Source organism: Balaenoptera musculus, chromosome 10 (assembly GCF_009873245.2).
Source record: "Balaenoptera musculus isolate JJ_BM4_2016_0621 chromosome 10, mBalMus1.pri.v3, whole genome shotgun sequence".
Taxonomy (NCBI): Eukaryota; Metazoa; Chordata; class Mammalia; order Artiodactyla; family Balaenopteridae; genus Balaenoptera; species Balaenoptera musculus.
Genome location: NC_045794.1, coordinates 88,697,156 through 88,721,402, shown reverse-complemented (window position 1 = coordinate 88,721,402; position 24,247 = coordinate 88,697,156). Strand labels below are relative to the sequence as shown.

The 24,247-nt window shown below is 45.7% G+C and overlaps 1 protein-coding gene across 2 annotated transcripts in view; it reads right to left on the bottom strand.

The window, feature by feature from the left end:
* The window catches only part of RFX4 (regulatory factor X4), a 165,852-nt gene that overhangs the window by 4,284 nt on the left and 137,321 nt on the right, over positions 1-24,247 (bottom strand). The window contains exons 14-17 of one of the 2 annotated variants that reach the window (XM_036865920.1): positions 19,469-19,588; positions 18,968-19,129; positions 8,015-8,177; positions 6,189-6,327 (exon numbers count right to left, since the gene is read on the bottom strand). In XM_036865920.1, coding sequence (XP_036721815.1) covers positions 6,189-6,327; positions 8,015-8,177; positions 18,968-19,129; positions 19,469-19,588 — 584 coding nt within the window. The remainder of the gene's footprint in view (positions 1-6,188; positions 6,328-8,014; positions 8,178-18,967; positions 19,130-19,468; positions 19,589-24,247) is intronic. The other variant, XM_036865921.1, reaches the window with a different exon arrangement.

Sequence of the window (24,247 nt, the reverse complement as noted above, 5' to 3'; positions counted from 1 at the left end):
CTGTTACCACAGAATCCGGCCTGGAAAATTCTGTCCCGTTAGGTCAGCTAATTGCAAATGAGTCAGTGACTCGTCTTCCCCGTGGTGAAGAGACCATTGAGAGCTGAGAGGCTGGGGTGCCCGCTGCCCGGCCTGGCCATTAAAGCCACCAGTGAGGCCTCTCTTTAGTCTGGCGGGAGCACCCGCCTCACCTTTCACACTTCACATCCGGGTTCAGGCGGGCTCCTCGGGCCCGCTGGGCACAAACCCTGGGGTCCCGAGAGCTCTGCTCAGGATAAAGGCACTTTTTGTTGAGGGCCCCTAACCAGAGGTTAGCCTTGTCTAGGTCAAATCCCACACTGTTGCTACTGATGTGAAAATGGAGATGAGTCACCGGTCCCCGCCCCGTGAGAGGTGTGCGAGGGGTGTCTGTGGGCACGTGTATGTGCACGTGTGTGTGCACATGTGGGCAAAGGTTCCCTCAAGGGGCCGTGACGTGAGTCCATCTCAGCTGAGACTGACCCCGGGCCTCTCTGGAACCATTTTAGGAAGTGCTATTTTGAGAAGTGACTCCTCACACCAAGGGCTGACTTTCCTGCACTTGGAGAGGGAAGAATGAGCCCTTTATCCCTGACCCTCGCCAAACGGACTGCTACTTGAGCACGGGTGAAAGGTGGCCCCTGTCGGGAGCACAAACTGTTTTCCTATGAAAGGCGGCTCTCACTGACCAAAGTTCTGCCAACAGGCACCGCCCCCCCCACCCAGGACATGGCTCCCCCAAGACTGTGCCAGACGGTCCACATCTGCTGAGTTCTTCGGGTCAGGATTAATTGAGTTAATACATGTGAAACACTTCGAGCTTCCACACAGTAAGTTTTCAAAACGTGGTAACTATTATGGATATTCTTCTTCTTCAAGTCCTAGCATCGTGGTCCACTAATGACAGGAAGAGCCTTAGAGACTAACCACCTGGTCCTACCTCTCACTTTACAGATGAGGGAACTGAGGGCAAGAGAGGGGAAATGATCTACGTGAGGTCACACAGCAACTTACTACCAGAGTAAGGATCCACTCATCCCTTCATTCATTGACGAGTATTTCCTGAGGACCCACCAAGGGCCAGGTCTGTTCTGGGTCCTGGGAGTATAATGGTCAGAAAAAAAGAACCTGGTCCCTGCCTTCACAGAGCTAGTAGAGTTGAGGAAGACAGAAATTAATTCTCTAATTACGAAAATACAGTAACAGTGGTGTTACAAAGGATAATGATGAAAATATACACACAGAGTGTTAACTATGAGCTAGGCCCTGTTCTAACCTTTATTAACTCACTCAAACCTCACAACAACCCTATGAAATAGGTACTAGAATTATCTCCATTTTTCAGATGAGGAGACTGAGGCACAGAGCTAATCAGAGGCAGAGCTGAGATCTGAACTCAGGAAGCCTGGCTCTACAGTCAGAGATTTTATTCCACTATGGTGGACTGCTTTTATTCCACTATGGTGGACTGCTTTTACTCCACTATGGTGGACTGCTTTTACTCCACTATGGTGGACTGCTTTTACTCCACTATGGTGGACTGCTTTTACTCCACTATGGTGGACTGCTTTTACTCCACTATGGTGGACTGCTTTTACTCCACTATGGTGGACTGCTTTTACTCCACTATGGTGGACTGCTTTTACTCCACTATGGTGGACTGCTTTTACTCCACTATGGTGGACTGCTTTTACTCCACTATGGTGGACTGCTTTTACTCCACTATGGTGGACTGCTTTTACTCCACTATGGTGGACTGCTTTTACTCCACTATGGTGGACTGCTTTTACTCCACTATGGTGGACTGCTTTTACTCCACTATGGTGGACTGCTTTTACTCCACTATGGTGGACTGCTTTTACTCCACTATGGTGGACTGCTTTTACTCCACTATGGTGGACTGCTTTTACTCCACTATGGTGGACTGCTTTTACTCCACTATGGTGGACTGCTTTTATTCCACTATGGTGGACTGCTTTTACTCCACTATGGTGGACTGCTTTTATTCCACTATGGTGGACTGCTTTTATTCCCTTCGGCCCAGGATGCTATCCCAAAGTGGAGCATGCTAAGCAAACTTTGTAGCCGTCACTGGGCCACTGAGATCGAGGACCCGCTGGCCCTGGGCTGGTCCGCTGGAGTTGCTGTGAGAGCTGTGTGACCGGCTGGCAAGGCTGGGCCTTGGCCATACAGACGAGAAATGCGGAACAACTTTCTGGTCCAATCTAAGTGTCTTTCTAGCCAGTTTGCTTCTGGTTGATCAAATGGCTTTTGAGCTCAAGGGCCCACTTCACATTCATGGCTGCTGACAGGGTAGAGGTTCCATGAATGTGTGTTGAATGAGGCTCAGAAATACTTTGTGGCCGTGTGTTTGGTTTGTTTTCTCTTTCTGGTTGGGCATGAGAATGGGGAACCTGGGAAAGGGCAGCTAATACTATCCCTTGTTCACTTATTTTGGTGTGGACAAGTGCAGCACAGCGGCAAGAAGGGTGTTTTTCTGAAATAATTCAAACCTTACCCTGTGCAGTCTGATTCATCTGGACTCACTAATTGAGAAATTATGAGAATTCAAGCAGGACTGGAGGTTTACCTTTGTAGTACCCATGAAGAAAGCATGTCTTGTATAAATGAGTAGCATAAACAAGGGCACACAATGCCCTATTTCAAAAAACAAATGACTTCACGTTATTTTGTGTATATAAATGCTGGGATGTCTGCGATTACTGAACTTCACAGAGGTGTTGTATCCGTTCTTTAAGGCAAACCTGGTAAGCATTTACTTGCAGAAGTTAGTTTCTTGTGCTAATGACCAACTGCATTCTTTAACCATATTCTATGGTCGTGATTCTTCTTCCATTCAGACTAATCTTTTCCCCACCAAGTCCGATGTAATGAAGTGTGATATTCAGTATTCAGGAGTGGAACAGCTTGACCTCTGCTCTGGAAAGCTAAAACTAATTAGCCCTGCAGTGGATTTTTCCCTATGTGCTCAACCTTAAACCAAAGTACCAGGAAAGGAAAGAAACACAGTATCTTGGGTGTGTGATTCTTCCCTTTGGGAACTTGAAACTTATTAAGAACAGCTGCAGTAACCTCTCCAATTTACCTCCCACCCTCCAAAACACACACCATGTAGTGTTCAGTGCCACGGGCCTGGGGTTGAGATTTGGAGGATTTGCCTTTGAGTCTGCTTTGTCACTTACTGAATGCATGACCCGGGGCAAATTACCTTCTGAGGTTTTCCTCGTCTTTAAATCCTGGGGAAAATGCTTTCTTCCTGAGGTTGCTCTGAGAATTAAGTGAGCCTCTGTATTTGAAAGTGCCTAAAACAGTGCTTGACGCATAAATGTTAATGAAAAACTAAACAAAGGATTCTTTGTCTTTAGACAGTACCCTCCCCAGGAGAAGCGCTGATCTCACCCTTCTAACCCTAACCCTAACCCATCGACCTGGGCAGAGATGTTATATGACTAACGCCTCCCCACCACACTTTACAAATGGAGACAAAGGCATTAAGCACCAAGTGGGGAGCATGAGCGGGTGGTGGGGGTCAGAGGTTGTGAAAGGACCTTGGCTGAGAGCCACAGGACATGTTGGTGAAGAGGCTGCAGGACCCTTTCACCTCCCACACCTAATCTGTGTTCCACGGGCTCCTCCAGGGGCGTTCGTTTAGTCCTCAGCCCTTCGATTAGGACCAGCGATTAAATGATAATGCTCCAGCTGGGGACCGTTCTGGTTTCCAGGGTGGATGCTTCGACCTGTCTTTGATCACCAGGGACCGCGCGGGCCTTTAGGAGCCACTGGCTTCTTTTTGTAGCAAAAGGCTTTAAAAATAACATCCCAGAAAAACCAGCTCCAGAAATTTCATGAGGAGGAATGAGGGAGTGAAGAAAGAGGGAAGATATTGCCAGGAGCTGTGGCTGGGATTTTAGCTTGATCTTGCCAGTGTCTCCTTACTGGAGCCGAAGCTCTCCCAAAGCAGGCACACTTCCGTCTCATTCTCCCCGTATTCTCAGAGGCTAAGCAGTGCTTGCCGCATAGTGGGCACTCGACAGTCGTGGGGGGGTGATTGATTGAATGAATGAATGAGTGGGCTGCTTAGACTGTGTGTGACCCAGTCTATGGCAGCAGCTCTAAGTCGCTTAGGGGATCACCGTGGGGAGCACAGACTCTGCTCCCAAGGGAAGCAGTACCTAGGGAACAGGCCTCTCTGTGTGACGCAGTTGGAGACCTATAATGAATGCCCCAGGTGATGATTTAGAGGAATCCACTTCTTGGCTTGTCTGGGGATTATACCAGGGCTCCCCCTGGTACTGCGGATGGAAATCAAAACAGACGCCTGCTCGCCCCGAGTGCCCGTGTACCTACTGCGGGTACACTCTGCTCGGTGCCCTCCCTCGGAGGCAGGCCTGTGCTGACAGCTGATGTAACTGCAGCCTGCATCCCAGCTCACGTCCCGCCACCTCCGTCCTGGACTCCTGCAAGTGCTTCCCGGCAGCGCTCCTGTTCTGCCAACCCCCTCTCTGCTTCGGCATCCTTCGGCCGGTGCTGCAGGAGCTCCTTCCTAAGCACAGCTCTCATCTTGCCTCCCAAACCTTCTGTACCTCCCACCCTGCCTGCCACACACCACGGTTGTCTATGCTGCCCCACCTCCTGTTCACTCCTCTGTTCAATAAACAGATGCCCTCCAGGAGAGGTGACAGAGGCTGGTGCTCAAGAGCCTGGGCAGCCAGGGTCACACTGCCTGGGTTCAAGTCCTCGGGCAAGTTATTCTCGCTGCCTTTCTGCAAGGGTTACCATGGAGGTGTGGAAAGTGCTCGGCACTATGCTTGGCACGGGACAGCATTCAGTAAAAGCTAGCTGTTCTTTTTGATGAGTGCTGTGACCCGGAGACCCTAGACTTAATTTCTGCCTTCAAGGAGCTCTGGGGTCTCCTGTGGGTGTCAGGAAAGTCAGTGATGACAAGTATGCCAACAGAAGAAAGCCCAATGCACTATGTGAGTACAGAGGAGTGGCACCGAATACGGTCCTGGAGGAAGGACGAGGGCAGCGTCAGCAAGTGCCGCGCAGACAGTGGGATGCTTGTCCTGAACAACAAGCAGAAGAGGCTGAGGAAGAGAATCCCAGCCCGAGGCAACGGTATCTGCGAAGACCCGGGGGAACTGCACGTGGGCTGCCATGGCTGGGGCAAAGGTGGGGTACGGCTGGCAGGCCAGAAAGGCAAGCAGAGCCCAGATGATCATGAGTCTTGAGAGACGTGCTAAGGAGTTGAACTTGACTTTGAAAGCGATGACATGCAAAAGAGGGAGAGTGTTATAGCCAGTCGGCTTTTTTTTCCCAAAAGATTCCTCCAGCTGCAGTACTGGGGATGGACCAGAGACGGGGCAAGTTCAGTGGCATGGCAACAGATGGGAAGGCTCTTGTCATCATCCAGGTTGGATAAAGACCTGACCTGAGGCAAGGACAGTGAGCGTGCAGAGACTACGAGGACGCAGAACTGGATGGAACTGGTGACCAGTTGTGTTTGGGGCCCAGTGCACAGGAACATGTCTGAGACAAGTGGAGCACCCAGCACTGGTGTGACAGGTGCAGCCACTGTCCCCACTCACCAAGGCCACAGAGGAGCAACGTGGTTTGTTAAGACAGTGAAGAGCCAAACGCCTGAGAATGGTCTGATAAGGGTCCATTTCAGGAGGACTCTTCTGGTAAGGTTGTGTGTGTGGGCTGGACTGAAAAGGAACAGACGTGAAACCAAGAGACCAGTCAGGCTGATGCTGGCATGACAGTCCTCCATGACAGGACTCCATGAGGGTCTGACTGCACCAGGAGGGGGTGATGGGAGAGGACACAAAAGATCCAGTCTGAGGGTGGCTGCCCCAAAAAAGGACAACAGACATTGCGGCCGCTTGGCTCCTGGGAGAGAGGTCAAAGGGAGGACAGAACTAAAGGCATGCGGTCGGCGCCCATGTACGTGAAAGCAAGTAGGGGTGAACGCTGGCTGAGCCCCCACTGTGGGCAGCCACTGGAGGGAAGAGATGGCACTGAGGAAAAGACAGTCCTTTCCTTGGAGGCACACAGTATGCAGAAGGTGCTTATTAATTGTGTTGAATTGACCAGACCTGGCACCAAGCACACCAAGGCCTGGACAGCAAGCGGGGCCGCCGACTCACCTGTGCGGAGCTCCTGTGGTACGGGGAGTAGTGCAGCGGTCCCGAGATGGCCGTGTCGTGTGGGAGGGCCGGGTACTGGCTCTGCATTGGGGGAGGATGCTGGTTGCCATAGCTCCCATAGTTATAGCTTCCCGTGTATCTAAAACGCATTAGGCACGTTGAATATTGTGAGTAACAGCAGGGAGAACAAATCAGTTTGACATCTTTAAAAATCAACCTCATCTACTTTTTTTCCTCTTTGTTCTTTTCTTTCTTTTTGTTTTCCATTTTTCTTCTTTCTGTTTCCTACCATCTCCACTCTGCGGCTTTGTTGTGATAGTTTTAAACTCCCAGGTGGGTTTTCCTCCTCCCCTCAGCATACCTCCCTCACCACCCGGCGAGTGCGCAGGGAATGAAAACCAGCCCTGAGCAAAACATCATTAGTGATGGAAAGCTCTTCTCCTGTTGTGGTAAAAAGCCCCATATTATAGCCTGAAGTCAAATAGGAAAAAAAGAAGAAATTACTTTGGGACTTCTGTCTTTGTATTGTTCAGGCCTTTGCTTCCCCATCTCTCTGGTGGTGGAGGGACACCACGGCCAACCAGGTGTCGGCCTCCGGTTCTAAGCCTGGCTCCACCCCTTCCCAGCTGTGGGACCTTGGGCTACTCGCACCCTTGTGTCTCACATCTGTAATAAAAATGCTGCACATGACCCTGAGGGTCACTTTCTATTATAAAATAGAAAGTCTTGTGGAAACATAGGATACTGTTACCACTATTCTTCTTAGTAACATCTTTACAGCAAAGACGCTGACATATGACCATGCGGGTGTCTGTTGTGCCACTTCGGCAGAGTCGGAAGCTCTCTGAAACAATTTCTAAGTTGATTTTAACTGTGTGGGGACGTACTCCAGGAGGCCCCGTGAGGAGATGGGGGCTGCCCCACTGACAGGGCAGGGGCACGTGAGCCTGTGGAATTCACTCCAAGTATGCCCACAGCCAGGCCTCAGGCTACTCCGTGGAAGGGAGCTGAGCGGTCCTCCTCCGTCCCCTCCTGTGTCCCCCAGAGCTGGTCTGTTGGAACCTGGCTTGTGAGGCTTACTGTACCTACACGGCAGTCTCGCCTTCTTGAGAAGAAGGGCCCTTTTTAACATCGTAAGTGTTTTTCAGATAACTGCACATTAGACACTGTGTGAGGAATGTCTTTTAATAAAGACAATGCAAAGTGGCAAAAAGCTGCTACGGTTCAGGTTACCCTTTTAAATGGATGTGTAGCTTATTCATCACGGTAACATCACTACAGATTTGGGGAAAAAATATGGGCAAAATCAATGATTTATTTATTCAGGGTCCAAAGCGCCACTGGAACCCAGGGGGATTCCCTGAACCCCATGAATGACTGCTGCCCTCCAGGGACCTCCAGCCTCGGGTGAGGAAGCCTTCCTCCTGTGGAGTCATAAAAGACTTGGACCCACCATGAAGCTGTATGTTATAAGGCTACAAAGTGCACGAGGAGCCACCCAGGGGAGCTGCGGAGAGGGAGTATTCAGTTTTCCTTCCTAAAGGAGGCAGACACAGGCTCAGTCAGCCTGACCCTTACCAGCTGTGTGGCCTTGGGGAACTGGACTTGGTGCAGCCTCAACTTCCTCATCTGTCAAGTGGGGTCACCCGCCTACCTCACCTGGTCATTGCGGGGACTGCATGAGACAGCTGTACAGGGGCAAGAGCACGCTGAGAACTCAACAGAAGGCGCGACCTTCCTGTCCTCTGAGAAAACCACTACCGAGTAAACCCTCCCCTTTCAAATCAATCGTAAAAGCAAGGCAACATCCCAGGAAAGTCACCTACCCGTGCTCGTCTCTGTGGGGATAAACTGGGATCCTGTGTGTGACCGAGGAGGAAGGCACGTGTGTACTCCTCATACAGGGCAGCTGTTGGGAGTTTTCAGCTGGGGACCCTGCCGCCGTTGTCACTGTGTATGTTAGAGACCACGTGTATGACTGCATCGCTCCTGCAGAGACAAACGAAGATGCATCAGTCAGTAACAGTTCTCACACCCCCAGTTCTTCCTTAGAATGCTAGTGGCTTCCCATTGCTCTTCAGCCGAAAGCCAAAATCTTTATAAAGCATGTGTCTTGGTCCTTGCTGATCTCACAAGAAGCATCCCCTACCCTGTGCCTTTGTGCTATCTGATCCAGCCACAATAGCTTTCTTTCATGTTTTCCAGAGTACCTTGATTCCCAGCAACACAGGGCCTTGGCACATGCTGTTTCTGCCGCCTGGAATCCTCAGTTTTCCCTTAGTACCCACTCGTTCTTCATATCTCAATACAAAGAAGCTGTCTCCTAACCCCAGACTAAGTCAGATCCCTTACTGCATGGTGGTGCCTACCACAATTTGTAATCTTACACCCATTAATGAATGTGATAGAATTAATGCCTAATTCCCCACACCAGACTGTGAGTTCCATGAGGGTAGGAGCCTTGTCTATTTTGCCCACCATTAGGTTCCTGGTGCTTAGCACGGAGACCGGTGGCCAAAAGATTTTCAATAAAAATTTTAAAAGGAAGAAAAGGGAAAGGGAAGACAGGAAGAAAGAAAAAGAGGGAGGGAAGGAGAAAGGACAAAAGAAAGCTCAGGGCAATGTAGCTCAGACGGGCTCCCCAAATAACTTCTCAGCACTCAACTAAACAGGTGTTAAGGATCCAACAAATTGCTTTAAGCAAAGATAAGTAGATTATTGGACTCTGCCTGCCCAGGTCTTTTTGAAGATTATTAGACAGTGACCTTAACGGTGACCTATTCCATACATATTATTAATTCCATTAATTTGCTTTTTAATTGGATACCTTGAAAGTGCTAGGGACTGGGAAAAGAAACTGACAAAATTTAAAACCTTCAAGAGGCTTAGGAACTTTATGAGATAGAATAAAAAATGGTAATTTAAGAAATCACTAATAGTGATAATAAACTCATCAACTTAATTTCTGATAAATTTAGAATGTTGATGTAATGGAAAGGATTAAACCTATTTTAAAAGGTAGCGGGAATAGGATTCAGCACCTCCTTGTAGGCACATGGAAGACTGAAGAACTGGTTAAGGGAGGTCATTTTTAAGGTGAACTAAAAGAGAAAACTGTGGTCCTCCAATCCTGTACCTTCTACGCAGACCATGTTTAATCCTGAAATTCTTCTGGGAAGATAAAGGAAAGGTTTTCATTTAAAAGTGGAACTCTACCATAATGTCTCTTTGCTCTGGGTCCTAATTCTGCCATGCACTGGCTGTAAGATCTTGAGCCAGCCTCTTAAATTTTATCTGCCTTTCTTTCATAATCTGTAAAATAGGGATAATTACACCTATTATATCATGTAAGTCATATAAGTCATGTAAGTCATACCTTGTATGACTGTTGTGAGGATTAACTGAGATAATATATGTCAAAAAGCCTCGCACGTGGTAGGCTTTTAATGATATTCAAGCACTCTTCATTATGAATTCAGGTATTCTTACATCAGACTTTCTTAAAGTAGAAATTTCTTTATTTCCCATTTCAGATTCCAAGGAAGAAAGACAAGTTTCTTGGGTCAGATTCTGTCACCAGGGGTGAAACGTTTGAATAGCGACAGTGATTTAACTAATTACAGCAAACCTCTAAACCCGTATTCTTCTGCAAAATCACAAATATCCTTATCCACCAGTATGGCTAAAAGCACCCCTTCTTGGTTTGGATATCCACACCATTATTTTCCCCCCAAAGATAATGACTTTAGCAGGCTGTGTGCTAGGTGTCATTTATAATAAATGCAAGAAGACTAGAAGGAAAAAACCCCCAAAATGATCATGTCTCAGAGGACTGGATTATGCCTGACTGCTCTCCTCTATATTTTGAACTTCATATGAAATTATATAACTGTTGTAATTTTTAAAAAGACCCTTTTTTATTAAAACAGCTTATTGCTGAGGATGGTTTTAACATTTTCTTCATTTTGCTTATTTGTAAAGAATGTGTATTGCCTCTGTGAAAAGAAAAACATTATTAAAATGTATTAAACAAATTTCACAATTAGAAATTGAATTGGAGGGGGTGGGAAGTTTGGGAAAACAATGAACCAGCCACAGCAAGCAAGTAATTAACCCTTCAAGGCCCTGGGACCTCAGGAGAGCACAGCGAGGTCAGTGGGTATTTTAAAAGGGGCAGTCGGGGAAGCCAAAGGATTTTCTTCCCCCAGCTCCGCAAGCAGTAGGAAGACACAGTGAGAATAGCCATCACCTGAGAGAATGCAGCACAAGTTACTTTTGTGTGAGTTCCTGGAGCACAGCAACGGTTCCTTATTCATCTCTGTATCCCCAACAGAGGGTTTGCCAAATAGTAGGTGTTCAGTAAATTTTTGTTCCATTGAATTTGTTGTTGAAGGAGTAAATGCTGCTAGAAATAGACGTTATCAAACAAAAAGCTAGTGGAACTCTCGGGAAAATGGGCTCCTGTGGTCTGGGAAACAAAACCCCTAAATGGCCATGTGCCAGCAACCTAACAGATCCACTCAGGCAGGCTTAAGCAGATTAACACCTACTGGCTTGGGTGAGAAACGCTCTCTGCCTGGGGAGCAGAAAAGAACACCCCTTGCATTCCCTTTCCTACCGGTGGGACCTCCAGTGAGGATTGCTGCTGCTTCGTTTTTAAGGAAACTAATAAAAGAAAATCTGTGCAGTTAATAGTTTGTGCTTAACTTTTAAGACAGCTCTAATGCTTTTTATTTGTTGGTAAAACAATAACAAACCTTCCATGTTTGTCTAATTCCCATCTTTCTCTTATTCTCCCCTCCCCATTCCCCCACGTCTAATTAAAAGTCTGAGAATAGTGGTGAAAGTCCCTGATCTTTGAGAATCCTATAAAATTGTTGTCCATGTTATAGTATTGAAACTGCTAGATAGGAATGTTTTCTTTCCTTCCCATCCCCAGTAAAACATTCTTCTTCCCCGAGTTTTTGTTGTTGTTGTTTATTTTCTTCTTTTCTTGAAAGGGGTGCCTCAGGACAGGGAGGATGCTTAGAATATAATAGGCAATCAATAATGATTTGTTAAACAAGTGAATGAATGATCATCCAACATAAACCAGTTCTCATACTAGTTTTTTTTTTTTATAAGTGGTTTTTTTTTTGTATTTATTTATTTATTTATTTATTTATTTATTTATGGCTGTGTTGGGTCTTTGTTTCTGTGCGAGCGCTTTCTCTAGTTGTGGCAAGTGGGGGCCACTCCTCATCGCGGTGCGCGGGCCTCTCATTATCGCGGCCTCTCTTGTTGCGGAGCACAGGCTCCAGACGTGCAGGCTCAGTAATTGTAGCTCACGGGCCTAGTTGCTCCGTGGCATGTGGGATCTTCCCAGACCAGGGCTTGAACCGGTGTCCCCTGCATTGGCAGGCAGATTCTCAACCACTGCGCCACCAAGGAAGCCCCCCTAGTTTCTTTTTATATATTGACTCATTGGATCTTCACAATAATCCTTCTGAGGTAAGTAGTATTACCTCCTTTTTCAGGTGAGAAAAAAATTGAGGCCCAAAACTTGGTCAGGTAAGTGGCAGAGTTGGGATTTGAACCCAGGTCTGCCCAACTCCATAACATTTCCGCAATAACAGTTGCTTCTCACACTTGCATGTGCATTTGAATCGCTGGGGATTTTGTTAAAATGCAGATCTGATTCAGTGGGAGATTGGGAGTTGAGCCAGCGATTCTGCGTGTATAACAAGCTTCTAAATGATGACGATGCTGTTGGTCCATGGAGCACACTTTGAGGAGCAAGCCTCTCGGAAACACTGCCTCCTATCATGCATCGTGTATGTTCAGGGCCATTACAGATCACAAGTTGTGAAACTCTGGTACAGACTTGTGAACATTTAAACTGCTTCCTAGTCTACCTGGCCATACCCTTCTGTCAGATTTTGGACTAAATCATTTGAACCTTTTCCCCACTAGGATTCTATGGACCATTACAGATGTTGCTCAGGTTTTGGGCCAGCCTAAGCTTTTCTTAGTACCTTCCTGAGAAATAAGCTCCTTTAAGTATGTCTAGATTCTAGAGCTGTCCTGCCCTATACATTAGCCAGTATAAATTTAAATTAACTAAAGTTAAATACAATTAAAAATTCAGCTCCTTAGTCGCACTAACCACATTTCAAGTACTCAGTAGCCTCAAGTGGCTGGTATCTACTGTTTTGGACAGCTCAGATTCAAAAAAAACAAAAAAACGTTTCCATCATCACAGAAAGTTCCATTTGAACAGCAATTGTTTGAGAGTATTTGATACTAAACAAACATTTCCTGTAACCTTCAACACTGAGAAGAGAAAGAAGATTTTATATCGATCTCCACCCCCACTGGCTATCATCTATCCTAAAGGTAGCTGTGCTTAAGGAGAATATTTGCTGAAGTTGAAAACCTCATCTGTTTGAGTTACACTTTACCAATAGTTCCATGGCCAAAATCTGACTGACAGAACTGACCGAGGGCAGCAAATGCATCAGTTCCCAGAGAGAGAAGCTGATACGGCATGACCTGGCCCCTGTCCACCTCTGCAGCTTCCTCTCCTGCACCCTCTCCCTCGTTTGTATACAGCAGTCAGTCCTCACTATGCCAGGCTCTTTTCTGCCTCAAGCCCATACACATGCTGATCCCCACTACCTAAAATGGTCTTTTCTTCTCCCCAGCCATATATGTGGCTGGCCCCTTGTGATACTCCAGGTCTCAGATAAATGTCACATCCTCAGAGAGGCCTCCTCTGACCACCATCTATGATGGGTCCCCAGAGCACTTCTGACCATTCGAAATTATATATTTACCTGGTGCTTTACTTCTGTACTGACTCTCTTACCCGCTAGAATGTAAGGATCATGAGGACAGCAACTGCGCCCGTTTTTCTCGCTTGTGTAACCCAGGGCATGGCACAGATGAGACATGGAATTACTTTTTGCGGAATGAATGAACAGATGAATGAACGAGCAAATCCAAAGGTCCCAACATGAAGCCAAGCCCCTGGTGGTGTGAAGTCAGGGGCAGATTAAACAATCTATTTTCAATCCCAGCTTTTATTTCCTAATTTCATTCCTTTGGAGAAAAGGAAGCAGCAGGGATGGAGGAGGAGGAGGAATTCACTGGCAGGGACAACTCTGGGGCTCTGTGAGTGAGTCACTGCGGCTCTGTGGCGGGGCCGCAGTGTCCACCAACTCCCACTCACTTCAGCTGCCCTCAGAATAACTGAGCTTTTGTTACTTGGAAAGACTAGCCACCAGTTATCTTTGTTACATCCTCAACTGATGCAGAGAAAACGCAGCTGGGCAGGCCAGATGTTCTACAGTTAGGGCTATTTATGAGGAATTTGCCTTTATATTTCTTTAGGCATCCTAGCATCTCAATGATTTAATTTGCTGGCTTTGTGTTGCAGGGAACCCATGGTGGGAAGTTGAAAACATAAGTTTAATAGTTAACTTTTATTGTCAGTGCTGAAGGAGGGAATACTTAAAATGACATCATAAACGAGGTCTTAGAACCCTTCGGGGGCCTGACTTGGACAGAGTGGGATCTTAACGTTTTGCTTTAAAAGACATTAAAGAATTGCAGCCCAGTGTCCTGTGAAGTGGGTTGCTCTGTTTGGAACCACCTGCCATGCTCCTGAAGAGGAGAAGCACCAGTTTTCCTTAAAGAAAGCTAGGGTTTCTGCACTTGCTGGGCCAGGAGGAAGGTGGCAAGCCCACAACATTAGAAAAAAAAGGATACATGGGCCAGATTCTACCTTGTGGAAATCTGTTGAAATGGAACCTTTTACCCAGTCTCTTCTCATGGCATTGCCACAGACTCTGACATAGCCAATCAAAACTGGCCATGCATCAGGTGGTTTGGGGTGCTTGATATGCCTTTCCTTTTCCCTCTGACTTTTAAAAACAATTAATAAATACCATCCTAAAACATATTTAGAAATACATACAGGTATGGACAGAGAACCAGATACAGATACAGATGGGTGGCTGTTTTCCTAGTGAGTCATAACTCATTCTCACACTACTTTGTATTCACTAGTCCTTGTGTCAAAGGTTCCCAAAAGGTTATGTGCAATGAATTAATTTTCTCTTTGTGCTCACCAAACAGACATAATACTGTTCTCTTTTTCACAGCTGAAAAATGGGGAAGTGTCCATCAACAGTGAGACACTGCTATGTGGAAGAGCTGCAGATACCTGATTGTCCCTGACTCTCAATGAGCTAAACTTGATAACATGTATATCATCTGAGCAATGATATTCAGAGTCCTAGAAGCCCAACAAAGTCACTAGATCACATAAAATTTCATTTAAGGTGTTAATAAGCTGTTTCAGCCAGGAGTTGTTTTGTTTTGTTTAATCTTCTCTACTTTTCTATTTCTTGCTTCCTGGTTTGGGTCCTTTTTAAAAAATTGGTTTTGCTTTTTTTTTTTAATTGTTAACCACTTTAGATACTTCTTGGAAAGTAATGGTATACAAATCAAGCAATAATTTAAAGATGGAAATAAAAATTAGCTGGTCATGAAAACCGTATGCTGAGTTAACTTTAAAAAAAAAACATGGCAAATGCATTTTATAAAATGTATAATAATTGTTCTCCAATTTACAACATTATTCAATAAAAAACTGCACAAATTCCCAAACTTAAGAAGCCTATAGAAACTTAAGAATCTATAATAGATTTCCTAAGATTTAGGTGTATATCATGGATAATTTGTGCTTTATATTGTAATAGCTATAAAACCATACATGTTGTCAGGAAATTATGTTTATGTTCCCTCCAAGACCCACAATGCATGCCAAGGTCCAGTCCAATTTAGCAATGGAGTATTTCAAAAGTGGTACTTGAGAAAAATATTACAGATAGTTTTATACAGGATAACATTTTTAATGCCCCCTGGAGATATCTGAGAACAAAGCTGGAATGTGTCAAAATCTTCAAAGGCTACACTCATCTGAAGAGAACCTGTTTCACATTTGTTTTTCTAAGAAGCTACTTTTACGACTCCTGAACACATTGCATAGAAATCTCTGTACACATTTATGATATTCCTGTGCCTCTGACTATCACACCTGCCATACCATGAGGCCTCCAAATTGCTACAAAGAAAGCCAGCAGCAGACCCACTAGCTGGCTGAGAATGATGATGAGATCCTAGAAATCTTTCCTTCGCACTCCTCCTTCCCCTTATTTCCTTAGTGTCCCCTTGTTTGATCTGTTGCTACATTGGAAGAAAGGTTCCACTCAAATTATTTCTGCTTCATAATGCAGAACTGTTTCATTTGCATAATTTCCCTGTTTATTTTAGAAGTAAGGATGTTATCACTGACTGACTGACATGTGTGTCTGCTGGGCGGTGGTGGGAGTACGTGGGCAGGATTATTCAGGTAAGTGGCTCCTAGCTGCTCTCACTGCCCTTCCTTCCTTAGTGAGGCAGGAGACCCCCAATTCCAGTCTCCGATGGACCCCTGAGCAGCTGCAGAGCTGTGAACAGTGCTTAAGTTCTTTTCCCTTTTTATTTTCAGCGAATAACGTTGTTCTGTACTTTCCTTCCGGAGCCTTCTAAGCAGGAACTACAGCAACCCACTAGGGAGAGAACATGGGAGGGAGGTGGAAGGCGGTCAAGTTCTTTCTGCTCCAAGTAGAAAACTAAATGCGATTTGAGGTGCATCTATGTAAACAAATGCAGGGATGCTCACATGTGAATTTCCACAGAAGAGAAGGACTCTCCAGCTGTGGACCCAAAGTGAAATCACCGCTCCATCTAATGCCAGTTGTTGACAACCCTGCTTTTTTTCATCACTGCTCTGAAGAACCCAGTCTCCTGAGCTGTCTCTGACAAAGGGCCACTGGGTTTGTTGGCACGTTTCTGCCCCTGGCAACGTGCAAAAGAGGGCAGGCACCTTATAGGCTCTTAAGCATCTGTTCACTCCCTCTCTGAGTAGCTCTGGTTCTGGAAACTTTAGTGAAAGAATTAATCAAAAGGCTCTTGGAAAATGACATGCTCTCTTGCCTCCAGGCCTCTGTACTACTTACTTCCTCTGCTTGGAATACCTTTTCTCTCATTATTTGGCCCCCCACCAGACCCTCCAAATAGAGGCTGGAAGCCCTGCTTTGTGCTCCCTAACACTCTGACCTTTCTCCCAACTCAGCACTCATGACATTATATTGTAACTGCCATCTTGCTCATCAGAACCCTAACCTCTCACAATAAACTCCCAGGGGCAGGGACCACGATTCACTTGTTTGTATCACCAGCTTTTGAAGTGTTTAGCTCACAGAAACCACTTGAGAAATATTTATTAGATAAATGAATAAATGGATGGACGTGTGAGTGAATGAGCAGATAAAAGATAGCACCTAAATACGACAATCTCATCCTATTTGATCTTCAAAACTACATAATTTAGTTCCCAGTGTATTCTAATTAGAACTGGGATATAACTAAGCCCACGCTATGAGGGGCTGGAGGAAGATTCTAACCTGGAGGATACCCAGCTTGAGAGTCACTGTGGATGCCCATGAGAGGTGGGGAAGGCCTGAACCAGATGGCAGCAGTGGGCTGGGAAGGAAAGGGTGGGTCAAGATTTGTGTTAGAACAACTGGCCTTGGGAGGTGTGGAGGAGAATGCCAGCTGTCTCTCCCATATCTGTTTCCCCTTCCCTGCCTGGGAACCCTATCCTACATTTCCCCGCCTCTCTTTACAGTTACATGAGGCCATGTGACTTAAGTCCTCGCTGATGGAATCTAAGTGGAAGTGACATCTGCCAGCTTCAGGCCAGGGCTTTTCCGAGTGGGTCTTCCTCCTCCAGACCCACTCTCCATTTCCATTAACTGGTTGCAGACTTGACAAAGCCCTAAGGCAGTGGTCCTCAAACTAGTCAGTCTCAGAATCACCTGGAGGCTTCTTGAGCAAATGGTTGGGCCCCACCCTAGAGTTTCTGATTCAGTAGGCCTGCCGTGGGCTCTGGTAATGAGCATTTCCACCAAGTTCCCAGGTGATGCTGATACTTCTGGCCCACGGACCACACTTTGAGAACCACTGCCCTGGGGTACGGTGGAGCCTCATATTGAAGGAACACGTGTCTCTAAATGGTTGCATTAAAGAGAGCCTCCTCTCTGACTGAAACACCCTGCATGAAATAGATTTCCATTGTGTTAACGCCATCCATGTTTGGGTCTATCTGTTACAGTAACTTAGCCTATCCTAGCTAATACAGGAAGAGCTGAGGGAGAGGAGAGCTGATTTCCAGATTTGGTACTTGGGTAAATGAGGGAATAGAAGATAATGAATTAATTAGCACAGTCTTAACCAAGCTCTCCACTCCACAGTCTGGTCTGTTCACCTGCCCCACCCTCACCCAGGGCCATCTAGCAGAAGGTTGTTTCTGCCTTTGGTTCCTGTGTGCTCACTCCTCGGTTAGCTGAGTCCTTCTCATCTTTTAAGGCTGCCTTTGAGTCTCACCTCTCTCCTGAAGACTCACCTCCTGCCTGCCCGGGTTCCGGTGGGATGGAAAGGGTCTGCTCCTCCCTCTGAACTCCTATACCCCTCTTGGCTGCAGCCCTCATCTTATAGGCACTCCTAACAGTAACCCCTTCTATCTGGATAGCAGTGCACTGTTAACAAAGCACTTTGGCTTTTCTTACCTCATCTAATCCCCACAGCAACCATGTGAAAAACCGTGGAGGTGCACACAAACACACACGTGTGCACACACACACACACACGTGCGCACACACGCACTCTATTTATTATTATATATTAGCTAACACTTAACTGCAGATTCCACATCCAGTGTATCATTTCCACAAGTCTTGAGAGCAAGGACATTTGCTGAATGACTGAATGAATCAATTTGTTTATGGTAACTGCTGACTGTGGTGCCTGGGACCAGGAATTTAACCCTTCTCCACCCTTTACTTTTCCTCCTCCATAAAATGGAACAATAGTTACCTTGCAGTGTTACTGTGAATATTAAGTGAGACAATTACACGAGGGTCCTTTGTACATGGTAAGGCAACATTTAGACACTAGTAACTAGCTATTATTATCCTTGTAACATTTCTTCCATTTTCAAACCTTGTCTCGGCATGCAAGATCCTGCAGGATGTGACCCCAACTTACCTTTCCAGGCTTGTAACACTTCTTCATGACCACCTACATTTTAACCACTTTCCCATTCCCCGAAAAGGCCCCATACTTCCTGCCCTGTGCATTTGCACACACTGTCCTCTCCCCAGAGGCCCTTCTGTAGTACCTTTGTCAGTTAAAATCAAGTTTCAGCTCAAATCCCCTCCTTTGTGAGGTCTCCAACCAGATGGACTCTCCCCTTCCTTGGGGACCCTGCGGCATTAGCTTGAACCTCCATTATTGCCCCTGCCTTGATTCTGGCTACCATGGCTTAGCATATGACTTCCTGTCTCCCCACTTTCCAGAGACGCCTCTCAGTTTCTGGCTCATGGAGGGCTCCCTTTCTTGTTTTCAAGAATGGCTGTGTTCTGTGTTTTATATCGTTTTAGTGACTTATTTTTTTGTGGGGGGGGTGGGTGGAGATTTTATCATGGACTTAATCTGCCAACTTGAAAACAGAAGCATAAGGAATACATATGAACGAATAAATGGATAACTGCAAGTCATCCATAAATCCAGGAGGACACTCAGATTTTGGCATTGTTTTGGGAGGGGGCTGGAGGGAGAATGTTTTTCCAGAAAGCTCTGGCTTTAAACATCAACTCCCCACTCAAAGCCTTTGAGGGACTGTTCATTACCTGTAGTGCTGAGGCCAGTGTACTCAGGGGATGGGTTGCTGACAGGGGAGGAGGGAGGTGGCACTTCCACGGACGTGGCAGATTTTGCTGGAGAAAACGATGGCACTGGTGAAGGGGTTGGTGGGGCAGCCTCCGTCAAGATAATCTCCTCTCGGACTTCTGCTATGGGTAGAGAAAGGGTGGGTGCTTAGAGCCAAAGGTCAAGGCAAGTTGTCCTGAAGGGACTTTTCAAAAGCAAATATTCTTTCTAATCTGTGTCATGTCACGCCTCTGCTTAAAACCTCTGATGGTTTCCCATCACCGTGGTGGCATGCAAGGGAATTCCCACGTACACACATGCCCACTCTCAAGAAGAAAAAGACATTATTGGTTTCCCACCATTTGACTTGTTCACCATAACTAAATTCTTCGGGATGCGGAGCTAAAGAAACACAGAGCACAGAAGTAAGGATACAAGTCAAATTGACAAGGAGGACGATTCCCAGTGAGGTGCCGGCTTACCGGTGCTTCCTTCTCCCCTCATGGCTCGCATGAGCTCACTGGCGCGCTCCTGGGAGTGCAGGGATTCTAACAGGTAGAGCACATAGTCATCAAACATCAAGTGAATTAGGTGAAAAGACCCTGGTGAGAGAAGATCCAAACAGAAAGGTAAGTCATGTCGGCTCAGGTGTGGCCCTCAGCCTGGTCGATAACACGTCACACGGTGCTCTGACCCTCTGTCCTGGACCCTCATTCCCTCTCAGTTACGGATCACCTAGCGGTCAGAGGTTGCTCTCCTTTGTCGTCTCCTCACCTAGCCTGGTGTTTAGCGTAAGGTAAGTGTCATTAACACTGTGGCAAGTGAGTCTTTTCCTTGCTCGATTTATTAATAGGACATCATCAAAAATGGCACCTATTGAGCCATCTGTCGAAACGCGCCTGAGCTCTCACATTCGCACTGGCGCCATCCTCGTCTGGGCACCCCTCACTTTGTTCAGCATTGCTTGACATAGTGTCTTGCATTTTTCTCTCTTCCACAAGTTTATCTTATTTCCCCGACTGGACTTAAGGATAGTCATGGCAGGGACTTCGCCTTCTAACTCACTGGTGTCTACCAATGTACACAACATAATTCCAGGAGCATAATTGACATTTTAAATTAGCAACAACTGAATTATTTCCTTAAATGTTTCTGAGACTTCCGTTTAGCACATGGTTGTTACAAAAGGTATTAAATTGAAAAGATTTGGTATCCTCAAGCAGTATTCTTCATTTTAAATTTAGAGTAGATTACTTCATAAAAAGGGATGTGAACAATCATTTTAAAAGATTTTTCCCATGTGCCAGTCTTTGTGCTCAAAGTATTATATTCTCTAATTTAATATCTACCACCACCTTGTAAGGCAGGTGCTCTTACTCCTGTTTTGCAAAGTCAAGTACTTGTGCAAGATGACACAGTACATTACTTCAAAACCATCTTTTTAAAAAAATATTTATTTATTTATTTATTTATTATTTGGCTGTTCCGGGTCTTAGTTGCGGCCTGCGGGATCTTCATTGTGGCATGAGGGATCTTTAGTTGTGGCAGGCAAACTCTTAGTCAAGGCATGTGGGATCTAGTTGCCTGACGAGGGATTGAACCCGGGCCCCCTGCATTGGGAGTGCTGTCTTAGCCACTGGACCACCAGGGAAGTCCCCCAAACCATCTTTTCTTGCACGTCATGCTGCCACCATGGACAGTGGAAGATCCACATATGGAAGGGGCTTTCATGTCTGCTGTCATGAAGACCTCACGGATGCCAGTGTCAGAGAGGCCAAGCCTTCATCTCTTAGTCCCATGTTTCCACCTCTCAAAGGGACATCTCCACATGGACATCCTGCTGTCCCATGAAGTGTCCAAAACGTCTCACTGACTATTTACAAGCTGCCCTCCTCCTCTTCCTATTTCCCTCGAGTTTGCTTTTTTTAGAAGCCTTATGAGACTCTGGCATTATTTATTATCTTGTGATCCTAGCATCCTCATCAACACCACTATTATTGTCATCAACATCATTGTCAACGCACCTCCCATTTATTGAATGCTTACTATGTGCCAAGAACTCTGCTAAGCACTTAACACAGGTCTCATCCTTTCACCAGACTGTGAGATAGGTGGTATTATCCTCTTACACACATGGAAATGAGTCTCTCCATTGGAATTTAGTAGGGATCGGCCTCAGTTTGCTCTGGCTCCAAAAATCCGTTCCCGTTTCCCCTACAGATCATCTGGTCCAGTCTCCTCACAGCACAGATGGGGAAAATAAAGGACATGGTCCCCAGAAGGGCCATTTGAGTTGGGGTCTATGCCTTTTCAGGTCTCAGAAAAAAGGTGATGAGGGCCAGTTGGGGGCTTTTGGATGACTCCTCTTTGGTGGAATTTATTAATTTTCTCCTTTTTAAGTTGCACCTGGCTTCTTTGTGTGCACACGCGCGTGCACACACACACACACACTTCATTTCAGATAGATAGATTCTTTTGCTTCAGAAATGTTACAGAAGAGAATCCCTGGCTTAACTCTGAGGCCACTGGATGCCCTGCAGGTCACGCACATCTACACCAATACCCCCTCTCTCCGGAGCCTGCCGCCACCTATGATGCTTGTGCCCACAGAGCTCCATGCCCATGTCCCCTGTCCTGCACTTTCTTCACATTTTTCCTCCATCTCCAGGGTGCTGTGTCCGTTTTTTGACCCCACTTGGAATTCAGCAAGGTTCAGGGTTTTTTTGAGTCATTGTGAAATGCAGACTTCCAAGACTAAACTTTCCATCTCCTTCCCCAAAATGAGTCCTGTGAACCGCTGAGGAGGTACAGCACTGTGGGTAACTGCCTGGGGCTGGATCAAACTGCCCGGGTTGAGCTCCAGCTCTGCCACTTAGTAACTGGGACCTTGGATGAGCTGCTCCTCGAAAATGTTAAAAATAAAACCAGCCATTTACTGAGCCCTTGCTCTGCGGCCGCCACGGGGTTAACTGCTGCAGATTTATTATTGCATTTCATCCCCATCACAACCATCTGAGATGAGCGATACCCTCCCTCTGCAAAGGAGGAAACAGAGACTTAGAGGAGGAAAGTAACTGTCCAATGTCACACAATTATTAAGTGGCAGACATGGGATTTGAATCCAAGACTGTCTGATTCTGAAGTTGTTCTTCAATCGTGCAATACGGCTCTCTAAAAGGGAAACAGTCAAACCTATTTTACAGAAGTGCCATAATGAGGAAAAGTATGTACTAGATGCTTAATAAATAGTAACTAAGGTCCCTTTTGCTATTAATGTTCTAACACCCTGTGATGTGACTGCTTTGTTCATAGAGTCAAAGAAGTCAAAAGATAGCATCAAATCCCTAAAAGGAAAAGGTCTCCAAAATGAAGAAGTATTTGCTGAGATGTGGCTCTAAGTCAATAAGGATAGAAAGAAAGACACTATGAAACCGAATTAGAATGGAAAACCCTAGATAATAAAAATGGGTTTAGTAGTTTTAGCACAGACAGGCACCTTGGATCACCTATACAGCACCCCTGTCTAATAGATAAAGAAACAAGATCTGAGGTGAAGACACTTGCCTAAGACCACACTGTTAGAAAACATCAGAGCTGGGTTTGGAGGCCAGTACTCCAGGGGAAGTGTGGATTTGGGGTTTCAAGCTCTCTTCCTAATGACTCTGATCAGTTACCCAATTGGTCTGATAATTTTCAATCATCTTTCAAACAAGGAGAGTTTGTAGAGCTACTGCTGCTTGCTTATTACTATTGTGCAAAGTGCTCTGAGTACAAAGGAAACTTAAAGCTCAGTCACTGACTCCACAAAAGCTACAGTGTCCTTAGCAAAAATCAGTCCTTAAGATTATTAGGTAACAAACAGTTCAGTGCCAGGGTACACAAAGACTGATGAGAGGGAGAGGAGAAGGAGGCAGGGGAGGGAGAGAGGGAGAGGAAAAGAGAAACATCAAAGACAGACAGGAGAGAGGCAATTATAGCTAACATTCCTGCTTTATTTCTTCCCTTAGCACTTAACACCATCTGCTATACTATATACTGAACTTATTTATCTTTATCACGTGCCTCCCTACACTAGATTGTAAGCTCCATAAATGCAGGGATTTTTATCTGTTTTTTTTTTTCCCCACTGTTCTATACCCGGTGTCTAGAACAGTGCCAGGCACAGTAGAGGCTCAATGGTTATTTGTTGGATGAATGAATCAAATGAGCAAGCACTGACCACTTACCATATGCTCTGTGCTAAGCCCTTTTAATTTTCCAACAACACTATGAAGGGTTTTTTTTTAATTTTATTTATTTATATTTTGGCTGCATTGGGTCTTTGTTGCTGCACGCGGGCTTTCTCTAGTTGGGGCGACCGGGGGCTACTCTTTGTTGCGGTGGCTTCTCTTGTTGTGGAGCACGGACTCTAGGTGCGTGGGCTTCAGTAGTGGTGGCACACAGGCTCAGTAGTTGTGGCTCGCGGGCTCTAGAGTGCAGGCTCAGTAGTTGTGGCTTGCGGGCTTAGTTGCTCCGCAGCATGTGGGATCTTCCTGAACCAGGGCTCGAACCCATGTCCCCTGCATTGGCAGGCAGATTCTTAACCACTGCGCCACCAGGGAAGTCCCAAGGAGGTATTATTATCTTCAGTTAACACATGGGGGAAATGAAGTCTCAGAAGATTTTAAACCACTTGCCTAAAGTTACAGAGCTATTGAGCATTAGAGCCAGTTATGGAAAAAGGTACTAGGATAGAGACAAAAGGAGATTGTTGTTGTTATATGGTAACATAGTTAATGGCATCTTATAGAATCAAAGCATTTCTTTTTTCTTATGAAAAATTTCAAACATATGGAAAAGTATAAAGAATTTTAAGGGAATTCGCTGGTGGTCAGGGGTTAGGACTCTGTGCTTCCAATGCAGGGGGCAGGGGTTTGATCCCTGGTTGGGGAACTAAGATCCCGTGTGCTGCACAGCATGGCCAAAACAAAAATGAATTTTAAAATGAACACCAGTGTACTCAACACCAAGCTTTATAATATTTTAACATTTTACCATATTTGAATCATATTTTTAAATTGAAGATAAAAATGAACCCCCTGTGTTCCCTTCCTTAATCCTACTTCTCTGCTTCCTGTGTTCATGCCCTGATGTAATCACTGCCTCGAATCTGGTATTTATTGTTTACATGCATTTCTATACTGTTACTACATATATTTATATATCCATAAAAACACATGATATTGTTTTTTATTTTCAAACTTGATAGAAATGGTACCATA